This window comes from Colias croceus, chromosome 23 (genome assembly GCF_905220415.1).
Source record: "Colias croceus chromosome 23, ilColCroc2.1".
NCBI lineage: Eukaryota > Metazoa > Arthropoda > Insecta > Lepidoptera > Pieridae > Colias > Colias croceus.
Genome location: NC_059559.1, coordinates 2462684 through 2483187, shown reverse-complemented (window position 1 = coordinate 2483187; position 20504 = coordinate 2462684). Strand labels below are relative to the sequence as shown.

The window sequence follows — 20504 nt, the reverse complement described above, 5'->3', positions numbered from 1 at the left end:
TTTAAGGCGACTACACCACCGAAACTAGCGCCCCCCCAACATTTTACACAACACAAAAGTGGCCACTTTTGGCGGTAATCAAAAGTTCTCTAGAATAATGAACAGTTAGAATAGTGAAAAGTAATACCAAAAATACTACAAGTAATATACTAGCAAAGTACCGAGCTAGATTTTTTAAATTTGATCTGGTTAAGGAGTAAAAAAATAAAATGTTCGGTGGCGCTAGTTTCGGTGGTGTAGGCCTCTTAAGTGAACTTTTGTTTTTATGAGTAATAAAGTCTTTAAACCTAATATAGAAATAACAACATGAATACAATTTAAATATCACAGTTACTATTGCATTTATTTCGAACTTTGATTTTGTACGATTTGAATTTTTCGTAAAATAAATCAAGGTCACTAAAATTATTATTATAATTATGACAAACACGGCATAAATATGTATTTCTAGCAAATTTGGATTTTAATTTAGGTAATGCAAATAGGCCTTTGTCACGAGAGCATAAACGGGGACATCGTAAAAGTAAATTGCTCAAAAGAAAGGAAGAAACTACGTCATTATTAATTATCTTTTATAAGTATACCTGATCTCGTTCATGTCGACGGTTTATTAAAGAGACCTCTCTGTTTAGCACTTTTATAATTCAAATGTATATTGGTTATTAATTCTTTTTTACTTTTCCAGTTAGTGAAAGCTGAAGAAGTATACTTTAAGGGACCATTTTATTATTAAAACTAGCTTACCGCCCGCAGCTTCGCCCGCTTTGTCTAAAACTCAATAAATTATATACTAAAACCTTCCCATTGAATCACTCTATCTATTTAAAAAAAACCGCATCAAAATCCGTTGCGTAGTTTTAAAGATTTAAGCATACAAAGGGACATAGGGACAGAGAAAGCGACTTTGTTTTATCCTACTATCCTACTAATATTATAAATGCAATAGTTTGTATGGATGTATGGATGTTTGTTACTCTTTCACGTAAAAACTACTGAACCGATTACAATGAAATTTAGCACACATATAGAGGGTAACTTGGATTAACACATAGGATTGTTTTTATCCCGGAAATCCCACGAGAACGGGAACTATGCGGGTTTTCCTTTGCAAACGCGGGCGAAGCCGCGGGCGGAAATCTAGTGTAGTGATAAAACTCTCCAACTTGTTTGCCTGTGTGTTGCACCTTCTCATGACTCTACCCACTCAGGGCCCCTAATCTGGGGCCCCAACTCACCAGTAACATTCCTGATAGCAGTAGCCGTAGCAGCCCTAGCCTGCCTCACAACAGCTGCATCTCTCAAGGCCAGGAACTCAGGAGCTGCAGCCACTGCCACGAGGGCAGCGGCGGAGGGCCTCAGTTCTGGGGCCCCGCTCCAACATCGACGCATCGTTTCTAACATACTGCACGGGTATTGCAGGTCCTGGAGTATTGTAATATGTTTTTAATACGCTTTTCACTCACTACCAGAAATAAAAATAATTGAAGAGATTCACTTTAAGAGAAGTGGTTTTAGAAATTATTTTCATATTCATGATCGGAGAGGCTATGACGTCATACTCTCGATGACAACACGAGTACTTTGACGATAGTTATCGCAATAATCTATACTAATATTATAAAGCTGAAGAGTTTGTTTGTTTAATTGATTGTTTGTTTGTTTGAACGCGCTAATCTCGGGAACTACTGGTCCGATTTGAAAAATTCTTTCGGTGTTAGATAGAATATAGATAGATAAAATAGCCTTCCTCGATAGTCATTTATCGAGGAAGGCTATAGGCTATATATCATCACGCTAAGACAAACAGGAGCAGAGCAATGCGGGTTAAACCGCGGGGAACAGTTAGTTACTATATAAAACGAATATATTTTAGATACAATATTTTTACCATAAAAATATATTTCCAATAATTGGATCACATTAAAATAAAATTATCCATATAAATAAAATAAAAAAAAACATCCACAATACTTTTCAAATGGACTTTATCATTAGCGCAATATTATCAACATACATACTAATATTATAAATGCGAAAGTAACTCTATCTGTCTGTCTGTTACTCCATCACGCCTTAACTACTGAACCAATTTACATGAAATTTGGTATAGAGATATTTTGATACCCGAGAAAAGACATAGGATAGGTTTTATCCCGGAAATCCCACGGGAACGGAAACTATGCGGGTTTTTCTTTGACTGCGCGGGCGATGCCGCGGGTGGAAAGCTTGTTAAATATAAATATAATATTTCTTCAAAATTGAACTCACCCTAGGTGATAAAGGAGGTCTAGCTCCCTCCAGCACGGCTTCCTTCACCGCCTCGTGCCCTTCGAAGGGCTGACGTAGCGTAAATATTTCGTATAACAGCATGCCAAAGGAGAAACAATCCACCTGAAATAAAGGAAATCGAATTAAAATTTTGTGAAGAAATTACTTAACATGCATAATTATTTTTAACAAAAGACTAAACCGCCTTCAAATGGAGAAACTAGACAAAATTACGGACCAAGCAAAAAGCACTTTAAAAAAATCGTCAAAAAAATAATTCAGTAGTTCTGTCACAACAAATCCAAAAAATAAATACACCCGAAATCTTTTTTAAGGAAAAATTGAAAATTAAGAAAGAAATAACAACATATTTAATGTACTAAAGGTCACGTTCTCAAAAAGATAGGTTTGCATGATGGGTAGAAATTAAGTCCCATATCATCAATTTTGATGATAATAATTCACGTAAATAACAATTATTATCAGTTGTTTTTATTAAAGTTTTATTTCATCACACTCTCCAGCAGAAGACATCTTATTTTGAATCAGAAAATGCGTCCTTAACCCAAAAACACATTTCTAAAACATCATCTTTTTCTCAAGTCGGTTAACTCACCTTCTCTGTATATTCCTCCTCACCATTGTACCTCATGATCTCAGGCGCCATGAAGCCCTCCGTACCTCCAAAACCTTTTGTGCCTGATGGCGGAGCGAGTCGGGAGATGCCTATAGACAAACATATCTCAAAGTAACTCTATCTGTCTGTTACTCAATCACGCCTAAACTACTGAACCAATTTTCATGAAATTTGGTATGGAGATATTTTATAGGCTACTTTTTATCCCGGGAAAATGACGCAATCCGGGAAATTCCACGGGAACGGTAACTATGCGGGTTTTTCTTTGACTGCGCGGGCGAAGCCGCGGGCGGAGCCCTAGTTTATTAATACCCTAGTTTATAAATTATCATTATTTACTAGCTAAACCGACAGTTGTTCTGCCCTTGTGCTCCTATTACGTTTTATCTCTATAAGGACCTTCCTTGTGTCTTAACGAAAACGTTAAAAAAATTAATTTGTCATGAATCGTTCTCAAGTTATATGCTTAGCAACGCACCAGTCAATAATTTATGAAAACATAACAAGTAACAAACACACAGAAAGAAAAATAAACTTACTATCGAAATTGTTTATAATGGTATGGAATATGGATAATTTGAAGACCTCTTATTCAAAAAATTCACGGAGCAAACGCTATCGGAAATCTACTTTTGACTTGACTTCTTAGTGAAGTTAGTAATTCCTATCATCTTTGCAAGGTGGCAAACAATGGGGGCCACTGAAAATCAGTGCTGTGCTGTTGAAGGCACAGCAAAATACTGAGTTGGTCCTCTTTTTGCTAAAAGACGGCCACACTTTTGTCAAAAACAGAGATGTTTTGTATTTCTTTTTCTTTTATATTAAACTAGCTTCCCGCCCGCGGCATCGCCCGCTTTGTCTAAAACCTAATGAATTATATACTACAACCTTCCTCTTGAATCACTCTATCTATTAAAAAAAACCGTATCAAAATCCATTGCGTAGTTTTAAAGATTTAAGCACACAAAGGGACATAGGGACAGATAAAGCGACTTTGTTTTATACTATGTAGTGATTTGTGGTTGGCTTTTGGCAAAATAAATTATACTTTCGCTCTTTCAAAAGTTCTCCCTTTTAACAAGGTCAGTACAAAATTGCTTCTGTCAATATTACTTAAAAACAGTATCTTACCATAATCTCCAAGTTTCACATGAACATCAATCGGGTCCTCTGCGCTTTCAGCAGTGTTGGCTTCTTGAGGTGATGGGAAAGTCCACACCAGGACATTTTCCGACTGAAAAATAACTTTCTTTGAATATATTATAGTCAATAGGTATTCGGAGTGCTAGGAAATTTTCCTTGGAAGTGGATGTTTTACAACGGAAAAAGTAGGCTATAGTATCCTCTCTAGCCAACTAATATAATAATTATGAGGTAGATGATTTTTAACCGACTTCAAAAAAAAGGGGAGGTTATCAATTCGGCCAGTATGTTTCTTTTTTTTATGTATGTACACCGATTACTCCGAGGTTTCTGAACCGATTTACGTGATTCTTTTTTTGTTCGATGCGGGATGGTGTCGAATTGGTCCCATAAAAATTTTATTCGGATAGGCCCAGTAGTTTTTATTTTATGAGCATTTTTGTCTGTATTTGTAAATGTTGCAAGTGCAAGTTTGAAGTCGGTTGTTTTTAACGCAGTTATCTACTTGTTATTTATAAGAAAAATTGCAGATGAAGAGGTCCTTTACTTAATAGAAAATCTGTCTGCTATAGATGAGATGATCACTAACTTGTCCAGAAAAAATCGAACAGTGTAACAGATATATGTAAGATACACAGATAGGTATTTTATGGCCGTATTTCAACGTCCTTAGCTACCATATTAAGCGATAGATACTTGTTTTTTGGCAGAATAGGGCAATTGATCTAGGTGTTCATTTACAGCTAGTTTATGTATAATGCAATGTAAACTTTGCATATTTGTTAAGCTATTCAACGAGGTCATTACTCTTTATTTATTAATGCAATAGATACAGCACAAAATTCAATCAGGTAACTGCTCTTTTTAACCGACTTCAAAAAAAGGAGGAGGTTATTAATTCGGCCGGTATGTTTTTTTATGTATGTACACCGATTACTTCGAGGTTTCTGAACCGATTTACGTGATTCTTTTTTTGTTCGATGCGGGATGGTGTCGAATTGGTCCCATAAAAATTTTATTCGGATAGGCCCATTAGTTTTTATTTTATGAGCATTTTTGTCTGTATTTGTAAATGTTGCAAGTGCAAGTTTGAAGTCGGTTGTTTTAATCACTTGTTACATTTATCGAATAAAAAAAAATGAAATTTTTAAATTATATAACCAACCCCCCCCTCCCCACGTACCTTCAAATCCCGATACAGCACTCTGTGCGCATGCAAGTACTCCAACGCACGTGCTAGCTGCAACGTCAGCGCACGCGCAGCACGGGCACCGACACGCACACCGCACCCGCGGTACGTGCGGAGCGTGCCTTCTAGTGAACCCTGGGATTTTTCAATATCATTATTGGAGTAATTCGTCATCTTTACCATCCTTAATATAATCATCATTTTCACAAGTGACCCCCATTGAGTTACTATGTACTACGTACTAGAGAGGGCATCGCTACTACACTATTTGTAACACGAGTTAGAGTGAAGCGTCTCAAACATAGCTTCTATCTATGACTAACTAGCCGTCCCACGCACCGCCGCGATTGTCGCACAGATTTTGTTCGTGGTGTCCTCTCTATACGCAGTAATAATACCTCAATGGTGACCCCTGGAGGTGGTGGAGTGTGATATCATTAGATGTAGATCACACTTCATTTTATTCTGCTGAGCCCCGTTCACACTGACCGATCTGTTTCACGCAAAAATTGCTTCGCGAGATTTTTATAATCGTAAATCGTCATTAATATTGTCACCATCGTCATCATTTTGGCTATCATAATCATTTTTATTAAAGAAATCAATATTATTGTCACCGGCCTCTTTACCAACTACCCTCATTTCAAAAGTGTTTGTGAATGACTACGATTTGTGCCGTCGTTGAAATTAATATGAATCCTAGCCCGTTAATTAAAATACTAGACCTGCGGCGCGATGGCCAGCAGCAGCGCGAGCGGCGCCGGGCACGCGGCGAGCAGCGGCAGCACGTGCGGGTGCCGCAGCCGGCTGAGGATGCCGAGCTCCTGCCGCAGCCCGCAGTACGCGCGGCACGCTGCGGCCAGCGGCTCCCGCTCCCAGCGGGATACTGCCGCCTACAGTACATTTGTATTGTCATTCATATAAATATTAATTGAGCAAGTATAGACATTGAAACATAATGTGCTATTGGAATATGTATATTGTAGTCATTGAAACACAAATTATTATTGGAACGTGCAAACTGTATAGTCAATGAAACACAAATTGTTATTGGAACGTGCAAACTGCATATTATAGTCATTGAAACACAAATTGTTATTGGAACGTGCAAACTGCATATTATAGTCATTGAAACACAAATTGTTATTGGAACGTGCAAACTGCGTAGTCATTGAAACACAAATGTTATTGGAACGTGCAAACTGCATAGTCATTGAAACACAAATGTTATTGGAACGTGCAAACTGCATAGTCATTGAAACACAAATTGTTATTGGAACGTGCAAACTGCATAGTCATTGAAACACAAATTGTTATTGGAACGTGCAAACTGCATAGTCATTGAAACACAAATTATTATTGGAACGTGTGTACTGTATCGTCAATGAAACACAAATTATTATTGAAACGTGTATAGTCATTAAGACACAAAGTGTCATGCATTGTTGTTGGAACATAATACATTTTTGTTGTAACATGTTTTCAATCTGGAAATAAACTCTTCATCTTTATAATTTATACTAATATAAAGTATTTTATAAATCTTTAAAAACACATTAAAAGCTCAACAGTATCGTCACTGAAACACAAATGATTATGTATTGTTATTGGAACATACTATTTTTCGCTGTTTCCTTTGACATTTGGCAATTCTTCAGCTTTATAATTTTTTAAAAAAGTTCAACAAACTCACCCTGTACGCAGTCAGCGCGTGTATCGAATGCGGGGCACTGGGCGGTACCGGCTGTAACGCCTTCACGGCAACTCGTCTCACAGTTCCGCCCGTACGCCAGGAACCCGCAGCCACTGTACCGAACGCGCCCCGCCCCACCACTGCGCCGAGGGTCACGTGCTCCCAGCGGGCACGCTTGCTGTCCTCCACGTCGAGGAGTAACTAAGAATTGGTTTAGTATTTTATTTCCATATTTTTAACATAAGAACGTTAGTAGCGCGACAGCCACGTGGCAGAAGCATATTCCTTCACATTATAACACAGCGGCCCGTTAGTAACGCGGCCGCCGCACTGCAGTTTATACCATGTCATGCCATGGAAATACCGTCATGTTATGGAGAAAGGTGATCTTTAAATCTTGCCGAAGAAGTTTTACTTTTGACACGTATACACGTCTGCTCGGCAAAATTGTAACGACACTTTTTGCTATAGTCGTAACTCGTAAGACATGCGGCGTGCGCTTGCTTCTCTGTCTGTCTCCCTCTCTCATCTCCTTGATGCCCTCAAGGTTTTTTTATGACGTCATGCCCTCAAAAGTCAATAGGAATAATTTGATGATACTCTTTGAGTAGAATTGACTGAATATCTCACCACGTCGGGCGCCACGTCGGCCAGCTCCACGTCGGCGTGGTGCTGGCACACGAGCCGCTGGCCCGTGCACGCGGCCAGTATGCACTCCTCTAGCGTCCAGCACTCGCCCACCGCCGCGTTCCGCTGTACGCCCTCCACTGAGCCGAGACGGGATGATGCTGGGAAATAGGAAAAATCCATACTAATAATATACTAATTATACTTATACTAATACTAATATACTAATCACTACATAGTATAAAACAAAGGTGCTTTCTCTGTCCCTATTTCCCAATGTCCCTTTGTATGCTTAAGGCTGGTTGCAGAGCTTGAGCGACCATCAGTACGTACCGTCGGTACTGACGATACGCATCAACAATTGTATGACTATGACACTAATACGCATGACAATACGCGTGCGTATGGTCGGTCTAGCTATGAACGGTTTTATGAATTTCCATACATATGACAAGCGCGACTGACGTACGCACTGATGGTCGGTCAAGCTCTGCAACCAGCCTAAATCTTTAAAACTACGCAACGGATTTTGATGCGGTTTTTTTTAATAGATAGAGTGATTCAAGAGGAAGGTTTTAGTATATAATATATTAGATTTTAGATCAAGCGGGCGAAGCCGCGGGCGCTAAGCTAGTAATATTATAAATGCGAAAGTAACTCCGTCTGTCTGTCTGTTACTCAATCACGTCTTACCTACTGAACAATGCAGAAATTTGGTATATATTTATATTTTAATACCCGAGTAGCGTTCGATTTCCACAGTAAAATAAAAAAAAAAATAATCTCCAAATCAAAATGTTTGAAAAAAAAAAGGTAACTCCACTTGCTGTAAAACGTTCAAAATATATGGAAAAGTGAAATAACATGTTCAAAACTCACCAATAGATTCATTGCCAACGCCGCTGTCTCTATCCGACGTTCTCGACTCTTCCGACAGTCGGAGACGCCGCGGCTCGATGTTGCCCATTTCGAGACGTTTTAAAGCCTGGAATTTAAAAATTTATTATTGTAATTTAATAATGAAGGTAGATGATATCATTTGGCAAAAATAAATGCTATGTAATGAGAATAATTTAAATATAGTTTTAAAAGGTGATAAAACATGTTTAAGGGCCGATTTTTCAATGCTTGGATAAAACTTATTCGTCGAATAATGTATAAAACTACCATTTTAAAAATGTATTCTAATTGCCCGTATTTGACAGTTTACGTGACATTTTAATATTATCGTGTAATACTTTATTGGACGGACAAGTTTTATCCAAGCATTGAAAAATCGGCCCATAATAAAATTAATGTATTGTCACTGATCCTTGACAAGTGTACAAAGTTTCAATTAAAGCGAAAAATCGAATTTAAAAGAGTTAGTTACATATTTTTGGATTTAGGATGATAAAATAAACTGCAAAATTTCTCGCTGGCTGTTTCACTTATGTATTCTATACTAATATTATAAAGCTGAAGAGTTTGTTTGTTTTAACGCGCTTATCTCAAGTACTGGTCCGATTTGAAAATTTATTTCGGTTTTGGCTACATATTATCACGGTAAGACCAACAGAAACGGAACCGCGCGGGTGAAACCGAGGAGCACAGCTAATTGACGATAATCAGGCACCGCCCCTCGGACGTGTGACGTTGTAACCCTGCAGGTGAAGTTGCACGTGCTAACACACTTTTTTTTTTGTTTTTAAACTATTGCATAGCTTCTATCGCGGGCCTTGAACGCGGGGATCGAATCGAGAAATTCCATAATGAAAAAACCTCACGCTCCCCACTCCGACGGGCGGAGGTGTGGCTTGAAGGCATAGCAAGCAATAGCTTTACCGCGGCAGTCCCCAAGTGCCACACGTTTTTTTTGAAATAGTTCCAGTTATTTCAGAGATTAGCGCGTTTAAATTAAATCAGGCTTATTGTAAATCTATGGTTACCCTACAAACACCAAAATCTATTTAGCCGTTGCATTAACATTGAATAATTTAATGTGGGGAATTTTTTTTTTTTATGGTATAGGACAGCAAACGAGCAGACGCGTCGCCTGGTGTTAAGCGATACACGCCGCCCATAAGCATCCACTCCACTGGGAAGTGGATGTGTTGCTGTCCTCAAAGGGATTTTGAAGGAGTTAGGTAGAAGGGGCAAGGATGGGAAGGAATGAGGATAGGGAAGGAGAGGATGGGAAGGGATGTGGGCCTCCGGACCCCTCACTCACCGTACGGAACGCGACAGTAAACTGTCACTATGGCGCCGATATTCTGTGAGGGTGTGGTACCTTCCCCGGTGCGAGCGTGGCCCAATTCGTGCCGAAGCATGCTCGACTCCCACTCTCAAATGTTGCAAAGATACGGACGGACGTGCTAAGTGCCAACCCACCTGCGCCAAGTGCGCGTCGTGCACGTGGTGCGCGGCGGGCAGCAGCGCGGCGTCGCGCAGGCACGCGGGGCACGGCACCGCGCGCGTGATCAGGCACCGCCCCTCCGACGTGTGCACGAACCGGGTGCCTGCCAGTGCCCAATATATATATAATAAATAAATAAATAAATATTTCACGACAATTTTCACGCACGATCTGATCCCATACTAAGCTTTCACTGTACAATAAACAAGTTATTAAAACATTCAGAAATTTTTAATGTTTTATGGACTCTCTATATTTTAATTTTTATACGATCTGGCCAAATGTGGATGACCAAATCGTGAAACGTTGACGATTTAACGATCTGATCAAACTATGTTGGCCATTTCATGAAATGCGACCATTTCGTGAAATGATCAATCATTTCATGAAATAGGCAAATCTACGATATGGCCACGACACATAAATATTTTTAAATACATACTTATATATAGATAATTAACACCCAGACACAGAGCAAACATCTATGTTCATCAAACAAATATTTGCCCCGGGTGGGAGTCGAACCCACGACGTCTGGCTTGGAAGGCAGGGCCACTACCAACCAAGTAAACCGGTCAGTCAAAAAATATAAATATAATTTTATAAAGAATAATCAATAATCAATAATTTTATTATCCAAAATAATATGATACATACAATATAAGAACCCTTGTTCCCACACTAGGATTCCCTGTGTCGTGGGAACAAGTTTCTTCCATTTGCATAAAATTTTTACAATTAATAGAAAAACATCGATCACGAAGCGCGACTCGAACCCGCATCCTTTCATGCCAATCCGGGGCGGATGCTTTTTCAGCCATTGGCAATTCAATAAAGCATTTGAATGCCATAAAACAAAAAATATCAAAAATTCAAATGTAAAATATGTTTTAAAATGAAGGTTCAAGGTCGCGTCATGGCAATACAGACACGTCATGGAGAATGATTATCTGTATGTCAGTCTATTTGTCCATCTCCTTTTCACGCCATAATCATTGAACCAGTGCGGATGAAATTTGGTACAGAGATACTTTCAGATCCGATAAAGGAAGCCAGTAAATAAATAATTGTCTACTGCACAAATCTATACTAATATTAAAAAGAGGAAAGGTTTGTAATTATGTATATATGTATGGTTTTCACGCATAAACTACTGAACCGATTTGAATGAAATTTGGCACAGACAATCTTTAGACCCTGACAAAGAACATAGGCTACCTTTTATTGCGAAATATGCACCACGGGCGAAACCGGGGCGGACCGCTATTACAAAATAATGATAAAACACGAATAGTCAAAACGAAACATTATTTCAACGATTACACTATCATATAAACTACATACTCACCCAAACTAGGATACCAGTCCTCGAGCAATAGATCGAGCAAATCCGACACGAGCGCGAGCACTTTCGCGAGCACCGTCGGGCTCGGCTCCAGCGTGATACTCTGGGGATACGTGGGCGGGGTGTTTGTGAATACCTGTTTTCGGTACGTTAGTAAAAGAGTGTCAAAAAAAAGAAAAGGAGCAAAAAAAAAATGACAAAGAAGTGCAGAAAGTGTTTTTGAAAAGATATTAGTGAAAAGTTGCAAAGAAAGATGGTCAGATAGTTTTGTATATAAAATAGTTATCTCAAATAAGTGAAAACAAAAAAAATTTACACGAAAAAAACCATACAAAAAAGTGTGTTCGGTTTAGATTCTGAAGGGATACAGAAGTAATTATGATAAATTGTAAAAAAAATGCTTTAAGGTATTGTTAAGATGGGACAGTAAAATAAAAATTATTATTATTAATTGAAAGTAAAAATTGTTGTCCGTAACAAAACTCCGCCTAAGCGTGTTTAGGCATAGTTTTCTAATAAGCGACCTTGTACTTTCCTGCTACGAAATAAGGTATATGTGATGTTTTATACAACGCCGCTCGAACATTTTCCGAAAGTGTGATTATGAGTGTAATTGTTTATAATACATCTCTATATATAAAAAAAAATTGTGCGTGTAGAAGTGAAACTTGTTTATGACCTTATTTTTCAAAAAATAATTTACTATATGCAACTTTACAGAAATAGGTCGAATCACGCGTGGTAGGGATAAGAAAAAGATGGCGCGTAACGGAAATATGTCACGCGTAACGATAAAATGTTACACTAAATTTTTTTCCAACCCCGATAAAGAAGTTTCACTTCAAAAGGAATCCATATTTCCCTCGGTGACGGCATGGCGCGTGAACGGGTGGACCGATAGTTCTCTATACTTACAAAATATCCTGTCTGTCTTGTACTTGTCTATACCAAGAATACCTAAAAAAAGCAAATATATACCTGATAACCACCAATAGGCAGGCCATCTTTCCGCCTCGCGACACACGCCTGCGCAGGCAATAGTATCTCTATACACGCAGATGTTTGCATGTCTAGCTCACACCATACACCCTCTTGGCGGACGCGGAACCTGGAAAATGTAGGAAAACACGTTTTAAAAATAATTTAGATTACATAGAGGTAGTAGATGAAAAGAGCGTAAAAAATTTTGTTCTATTTTCAGATTGCATGTTTTTTGATGACAAAAACAACCATTTATAAACACTTGTAAAAGTTTACAAAAGCTTTTTGAAATTGATTTTGAAGTTTGAAAATCTGTTCGTTTAAACGCCCTAGAATCGCTGTTTCCGATTCGGATAGATTGAAGGACCAACCGAATTTATTTTTGGAACAAACCTGTTCTATTTAAACTGGGAATTGCAAACACTAACCAATGCTACACATTAACGCGCTTTACACTTCAGCAAAAAATAGCAGATGGAAAGCTATAAACACACAAAGAGTCATCCCAAGAAATTTAGAACGTTTTAAAACAATAAAATATTAACAACCACCAAGCTAAGAGCACATCAAAATAATCCCAAAAGAACTCATCTAAAAACATTTAACGACGTAACGATTAAAAATATGGAAATCCATACTAATATTATAAATGCGAAAGTAACTCTGGCTGTCTGTCTGTTACTCAATCACGCCTAAACTACTGAACCAATTTTTATGAAATTTGGTATGGAGATATTTTGATACCCGAGAAAGGACATAGGCTACTTTTTATCCCGGGAAAATGACGCAATCCCGGAAATCTCACGGGAACGGGAACTATGCGGGTTACTCTTTGACTGCGCGGGCGGAAACTTAATTTCTTATAAAATTAACCCTTACAAAGCCACCACTATAAAACTCCTCACCTCATCTGATGATAAATCTCCTCCGGTTCCACCTCCTCCGCGAGGCTGCCGAGCAGCGGGTCCCTGGTGGGGGGGATCTCCCGCAGCGAGAGCAGGGTTAGCTGCCCGCAGACCAGCTTCACACCCGTCTTCCAGACTTTCCATGACCAGCCGAGTTCTAGGGCCTTGGAAGAGGTCTCGTCGAGCTCAATCTGGAAGCGTTTTGTTGGTTGAAATTTTTTTTAATGTCATGTTATAAGTGGGTTATATTTAGTAAAGAAAAGCAATTTATTAAGTTTTGCAAAGCCAACATAAAACGAAATCATACTAAATATTTTACTAAAAGACAAAAGTGAACATTTTAAAATTCAAGTATTATCAAAGTATTTGTTAATACATACTTTACATCCATACTAATATTATAAATGCGAAAGTAACTCTGTCTGTCTGTCTGTTACTCAATCACGCCTTAACTACTGAACCAATTTGCATGAAATTTGGTATAGAGATATTCTGATACCCGAGAAAGGACATAGGCCACTTTTTACCCCGGGACATAGGATAGGTTTCATCCCGGAAATCCCACGGGAACGGGAAACATGCAGGTTTTTCTTTGAGTGCGCGGGCGATGCCGCGGGTGGATAGCTAGTTCTATATAAATTGGAAAATAATATAACCCTTCATCATTGGAAACAAAAAGAGCTGATTAATAAATAAAAACACACAAGAAGTTAGGTCATTTATTTAAGTACATAACAACCTTAAATAATAAACACGCAACAATACTATACTAATTGAATTGATGAACATGATAAGGAAAATTAGTACAGGAAAAGTAGTAGGAAAATTAGGAAAACAGTAACACATAAATAGCAAGGTAGAAATTTAAATTGTGATTTCAGAAGAATTTTATCAAAAACTAGCGGTCCACCCCGGCTTCGCCCGTGGTACGTATTTCGCAATAAAACGCAGCCTATGTTCTTTCTCAGGGTCTAAAGATTGCCGGTGCCAAATTTCATCAAAACCGGTCCAGTAGTTTATGCGTGAAAACCATACATACAAACCTTTCCTCTTTATAATATTAGTATAGATACACTTTATTTACCAGAAATACACTTCTTAACACTATAACTAACCTCTTGTGGCACTTTATACAACTCCGGAGCGGCCGCAGCCAACGCACCGTCCGCCAAAAGCCGCGCACACAATCTCGCCCAGAAGCCACAAGGAACATACGACATGAGGAGAATTCGGCGTAGTGACCTCCCCCCGTCGCGGCTTGAGAGGAGGATACCTCCTGCGCACTCCTCTGAAAGATATTATCTTGTGAAATGGCATAAAAATGTGGTGATGGTATATAGAGGTGTCAAAATACAGGGAATTCTTTCTGCCAGAAGTCACGGGTAAAATCCGCAAGGAACATACGAAATGAGGAGAATTGGGCGTAGCGATCTCCCCCCGTCGCAGCTCGAGAGGAGGATACCTCCTGTGCATTCCTCTGAAAGATTTATACTTCAAAATTAGTATAATATCTATTCAAACTTTATTAACTGTACTACATAACAACAACAAGCTGGTTAAATATAGGGTATTTTTTCTAAGCCCAAATTTGTATATGAAGGTCAAAATTGGCAGTGTAATCGATTCCACAGCAATTCGATTCCCGGTCACGGTAAGTTAATTTTCAAAAACTTTGAATGCAGTTCAATTTCTTTGTAAAAATAAAGGAATGTTTCCTTTTCAGCAAAATTTACTATCCAGTATTTTAAGTAGTCCTTGAGGGGTCAAGGCCCATAGAAAAGTTTTAACCTTTTTAGACAGATAAGAGAAAGGTAGATCTATGTACTCACGTGTGACCATATCGTTGTTTCTGCCGTCATCACAAGCGGATAACGTGCTCGAGAACATGCGCCGCGGTGTGCCCGGCCATGTTCGGGATTTTAGAGCGAGCTGTAAGTGAGAAGTCGTTATAAACACGAAAGTGTGTTTGTTTGACTGTCTTTCATGTCGCTACAGAACGATTCTTTGGTATGATTTTTGGGTCTGAATATAGCTAGCAAATTTTAACAGAATTTTCAATTTTTGTTTCTTTGTTGAGGAGTCAAATATTTTTTAAGCTATTGTATAGCTTCTATCGCGGGCCTTGAGCGCGGGGACCGAATCGAGAAATTCCGTAACGAAAAAACCTCACGCTCCCCACTCCGACGGGCGGAGGTGTGGCTTAAAGGCATAGCATGATATAGCTTTACCGCGGCAGTCCCCGAGTGACAGACGTAGTTTTTTTTCGAATTTTAACTGAATTTTTTGGATGTTCTGTCTGTAGAGACAAATAAACGCCTTCTTTTTTTAAATTATCTATAATATATATTATAAAGGCGAAAGTTTGTATGGATGTATGGATGTTTGTTACTCTTTCACGTAAAAACTACTGAACCGATTACAATGAAATTTAGCACACATATAGAGGGTAACTTGCGGGTAACACATAGGATAGTTTTTATCCCAGAAATCCCACGGGAACGGGAACTATGCGGGTTTTCCTTTGCAAACGCGGGCGAAGCCGCGGGCGGAAATATAGTTTTATTTATTTATTTATTTATTTCATAATAACAAGTAATTAACAGGTGTAAAACCCAAAGCATTACATGTTTAGTTTAAAATAAAATATTAAAATAGGATAAGTTTACAATTTTCATTAATTATCGACATAAGAATTTAAAAACATTCGATTTATACGTATTTAAGGACGTATTAAATAAATCTGTCTCGGGTAGCAGAGCGAGCAAGTCGTTTACGAATTTTACCGAGCGCACCAAGGGGGCGTTACGGCCAGACACAGTTCTTACACCTTGCTGGACGGCAAGGAAATCACGACCCCGACGTAGTCCCAACCCAGAAGGAGCCGCTACACTATAAATGAACTTTGGAGGAATTTTAAAAGAAATTCGTTCAAGACTAAATGGGTTATCTATACCACCATTTAGCACCTGACAAACGTGTACTAGTAAAATGTATTTTCGCCTCGATTCAAGACTGAAAAAGCCTGTCATACCGTACACATACAGAGATGGGTACATGTATGGATAGTATTTTGAATATAATCACCTGCGGCTGCGGCTGCTGCGGCTCGGTGTCCGGCAGCAGCGGCGGCACGAGCAGAGCGCGCCCGTCCCAGCACAGCGCCAGCTCGAACTTGTTCAGCAGCGACACGCCCAGCGAACGGGCTTCCTCCCCACCACCCAGTGCGGGCGAAGCTTTGAACACGTGCGCTAGGTCTTCCACCTTCATTATACCTGTAAAAATTATTAGAAAACAGTTTAGAAATTAAAGACTTCAACGGATTTTAAACGCGATTTATTCATTATATTATTTTCCCGACGTTTCGAACACTTTACAGCGTGCGTGGTCACGGGGAGAAAGTGTTCGAAACGTCGGGAAAATAATATAATGAATAAATCGCGTTAAAAAGTCTTTAGTTTCTAAATGTATAATACTCGCGTAAAATCAAACCCTAGAAAATACTAGAAAAGAGTTATCAAGGAACACCTGGAAGTGCTATGAGAGATAGAGCGAGACGGAATTTCCGGATTCGGTCCCCGCGCTCAAGGCCCGCGATAGAAGCTATGCAATAGCAATAACTCAGCCCCCGGAACCACAGACACAATAGGAAATCTATTGTGTCTGGGACCGATCGGGCCGCTTGGGGCTCAATGGGTTAATAAATATACAAATCCGTTAAACCTGACGAAAGTTCACAACTAACAAATCCTAAATAAAAAGTCGAAATGAAAACCTTATCCTTTTTTCAATTTGTTTGCAAAAAAAAAAATGTTTGAAATAACACAAATCTTAAAATAATCTATTATCACAAGTGTACAACGTTTGAACTAAGTCTGTCCGTAGTCCGTACATACAAACATCATTACTAATATTATAAATGCGAAAGTAACTCTGTCTGTCTATCAGTTACTCAATCACGCCTTAACTACTGAACCAATTTGCATGAAATATGGTATAGACTATAGAGATATTTTGATACCCGAGAAAGGACATAGGGTACTTTTTACCCCGGGACATAGGATAGGTTTTATCCCGGAAATCCCACGGGGACGGGAACTATGCGGGTTTTTCTTTGACTGCACGGGCGAAGCCGCGGGTGGAAAGCTAGTACATAATAAAGATGAACTCACCGTTATTAGCGAACGGATTGATCTCCCTCACAGTGACCACATGCGCTAAAATGTCGCACAGCCACTGCGGTCGGAGGAAGTATAGCTCTTTGAGCGTAGCATCGTCGTAGTGAAGGAGGATACCTGTATGGAAAAATAGTATATTTTTTAAATAGTAATCTTCTTATATATAAAAATGAATCGCAAAATGTGTTGGTAAGCGCATAACTCGAGAACGGCTGAACCGATTTCGATAATTCTTTTTTTTATTATATTCCTTGAAGTACGAGGATGGTTCTTATGTAGAGAAAACGTAAACATGTACCACAGGCGAAGTCGGGGCGGACCGCTAGTTTGTGATAAAAATAGATTTCTTTACTCTATTGTTAAGACAATGTAAAACATATTTATGTTACAAAATATATATTTATATCGGGGAAATACCGGCCAGCCAGTCTGTAGTAGTGAGTTTCCTCCATTTTACGATGGAGGAATTACACATAAAGTTATTTAAAAAATCGCAAATTGAAGTATTTACTATTTAGCCTGCATCTGCTTAAAACAACATCATATTCAATACAAATAAATGATTTAAAAAAGTAAATGCTTACCATTTTCATGTAAAAACATTGTTGCTTGATGCAACTCCGCTGCGTCTCTGAACATTTTCAAATTCTTCTGTTGCATGTATTGTGTCACCTGAAATTGAATTATATTCCAAAAATATAATGTCTTATACGTAATGTTATTATAATGTTATATAATTTATGTCGTTGTAAACAAGTGACTAAATTTAAAAAATATGATATTTACATTACAGGTAAAAACTAAATATTTGTGTCAGAGACGAAGAAAAAAAAATGTATCGGTCTGGCAGGACACACAAGGCTGATCACCTACTTGTCCCTAAAGAAAATCGATCAGTGAAACAGATGTATGCATAATGCATCTGCCCCTTACCCCACTACGGGGACATGGGACTTCACTTTATACGCACATGTGTGCGTGAGTGACCATATGCTTGCTTTTGTGTGTGTCTGCGTGTGTGTGTGTGTGTGTGTGTGTGTGTATGTGTGTATACACGGGACTTCACTTTATACGCACATGTGTGCGTGAGTAACCATATGCTTACTTTTGTGTGTCTGCGTGTGTGTTTATGTGTGTGTGTGTGTCACGCAATGTTACCCTAATTAACTCACCAATCGTCTATACTGGTCGTGTCTCAACACGGGCTCTTTCAGCTCAGCGGCGAGTGTACTGACGCACTCCTCTAACGCGAGATATGTTGCCGGCACTCGCTGTTCTAGCATCGGTTCTTTGCTGCCTGGAGATAAAGTTTTTAATCATCGTGCATAAAGTTTTTGACATGTGTTGTTGTGTTCCAAATAAACAATTTTGATTTTTTTTTTTGATTTTTAAAATTATTGCAAATATTAGTATATCAGTGTAAATATTACACACAAAGTGCAAATACATTTTATCTCTCACGATTTAAATAACATTTTAGCTTTAACTCGACAGCGCAAGAAAATTGTTTTATATAAAGACTAGCTTACCGCCCGCGGCTTCTCCCGCTTTGTCAAAAACCTAATCCATACTTAATATTATAAATGCGAAAGTAACTCTGTCTGTCTGTTACTCAATCACGCCTAAACTACTGAACCAATTTTCATGAAATTTGGTATGGAGATATTTTGATACCCGAGAAAGGACATAGGCTACTTTTTATCCCGGGAAAATGACACAATCCCGGAAATCTCACGGGAACGGGAACTATGCAGGATTTTCTTTGACTGCGCGGGCGAAGCCGGCTCGGGCCGCTAGTAAATTATATACTAAAACCTTCCTCTTGAATCACTCTATCTATTAAAAAAATACCGCATCAAAATCCGTTGCGTAGTTTTAAAGATTTAAGCATACAAAGGGACATAAGGACAGAGAAAGCGACTTTGTTTTATACTATGTAGTTAATAATAGAAATTTGATCCTAATAGTTTTTAAAAATCTACTTATAGAGTACTAGATTTCCGCCCGCGGCTTCGACCGCGTTTGCAAAGGAAAACCCGCATAGTTCCCGTTCCCGTGGGATTTCCGGGATAAAAACTATCCTATGTGTTAATCCAAGTTACCCTCTATATGTGTGCTAAATTTCATTGTAATCGGTTCAGTAGTTTTTACGTGAAAGAGTAACAAACATCCATACATCCATACAAACTTTCGCCTTTATAATATATATTAGATATTAGAAGATTTCTGAGGAAAAAATGTTTTAATGCTATTGCCAAATACAAAAAAGGTATTAAACCCAAATTTTCAAGTTTTTTTTATTTATTTAATAAGTTTAAAATAACCATAATATTTACCTGGTGGTTTTACACTGAACGCGACTGAATATATAATATCAGCCAACAGTTTTATATTGTGCTTCGTGCTACATGATACCTGGAAATTCAATAATATTTATTTATAACACTCAAATGCTAATAAATAAGGAATTTTTTAATAAATATAAAAACATCGACCACGAGACGGGACTCGAACCCGCTTCTTTCCCCAAAAATTTCGAAACATAAATCTTATCAATAAAAATTTATTAAATTTAAAACAAATCCGGCAAAACTCTGACAAAAAAAAGTTACAACCAAAATTAAGTTCTTAATACTTTTAAATATAAATGAGCTTACTAATATATAAACATCTTTCTAAAACGAATTTTTCCCGACTCTATATTAATTTTATTACCCAACTAGCTGCTTCGCGCGGTTTCACCCCCGTGGCTCCACTCCTGTTGGTCGTAGCGTGATAATATATAGCCTGAGGAGCCTTCCTCGATAAATAAGCTATCTAACACCGAAAGAATTTTTCAAATCGGACCAGTAGTTCCCGAGATTAGCGCGTTCAAACAAACAAACAAAGAAACTCTTCAGCTTTATAATCTTACTAGCTGCTCCGCGCGGTTTCACCCACGTGGCTCCACTCCTGTTAGTCGTAGCGTGATGATATATAGCCTATAGCCTTCCTCGATAAATGAGCTATCTAACACCGAAAGAATTTTTCAAATCGGACCAGTAGTTCCCGAGATTAGCGCGTTCAAACAAACAAACAAAGAAACTCTTCAGCTTTATAATCTTATATAATATAAAAATGAATCGCAAAATGTGTTGGTAAGCGCA

General features: G+C 38.5%; 1 protein-coding gene across 1 annotated transcript in view; it reads right to left on the bottom strand.

Annotated features, from left to right (window-relative positions):
* Positions 1–20504, bottom strand: part of LOC123702521 (leucine-rich repeat serine/threonine-protein kinase 1) — an 85703-nt gene that overhangs the window by 13225 nt on the left and 51974 nt on the right. Inside the window, exons 29-48 of the mRNA XM_045650301.1 lie at positions 19695–19773; positions 18531–18655; positions 17943–18030; positions 17353–17475; positions 16268–16455; positions 15013–15112; positions 14299–14471; positions 13184–13374; positions 12276–12405; positions 11301–11400; positions 9928–10055; positions 8437–8542; positions 7561–7718; positions 6931–7131; positions 5963–6130; positions 5232–5372; positions 4037–4139; positions 2885–2994; positions 2269–2391; positions 1236–1422 (exon numbers count right to left, since the gene is read on the bottom strand). Of these exons, the coding sequence (XP_045506257.1) occupies positions 1236–1422; positions 2269–2391; positions 2885–2994; positions 4037–4139; positions 5232–5372; positions 5963–6130; positions 6931–7131; positions 7561–7718; positions 8437–8542; positions 9928–10055; positions 11301–11400; positions 12276–12405; positions 13184–13374; positions 14299–14471; positions 15013–15112; positions 16268–16455; positions 17353–17475; positions 17943–18030; positions 18531–18655; positions 19695–19773 (2722 nt within the window). The remainder of the gene's footprint in view (positions 1–1235; positions 1423–2268; positions 2392–2884; positions 2995–4036; positions 4140–5231; positions 5373–5962; positions 6131–6930; positions 7132–7560; positions 7719–8436; positions 8543–9927; positions 10056–11300; positions 11401–12275; positions 12406–13183; positions 13375–14298; positions 14472–15012; positions 15113–16267; positions 16456–17352; positions 17476–17942; positions 18031–18530; positions 18656–19694; positions 19774–20504) is intronic.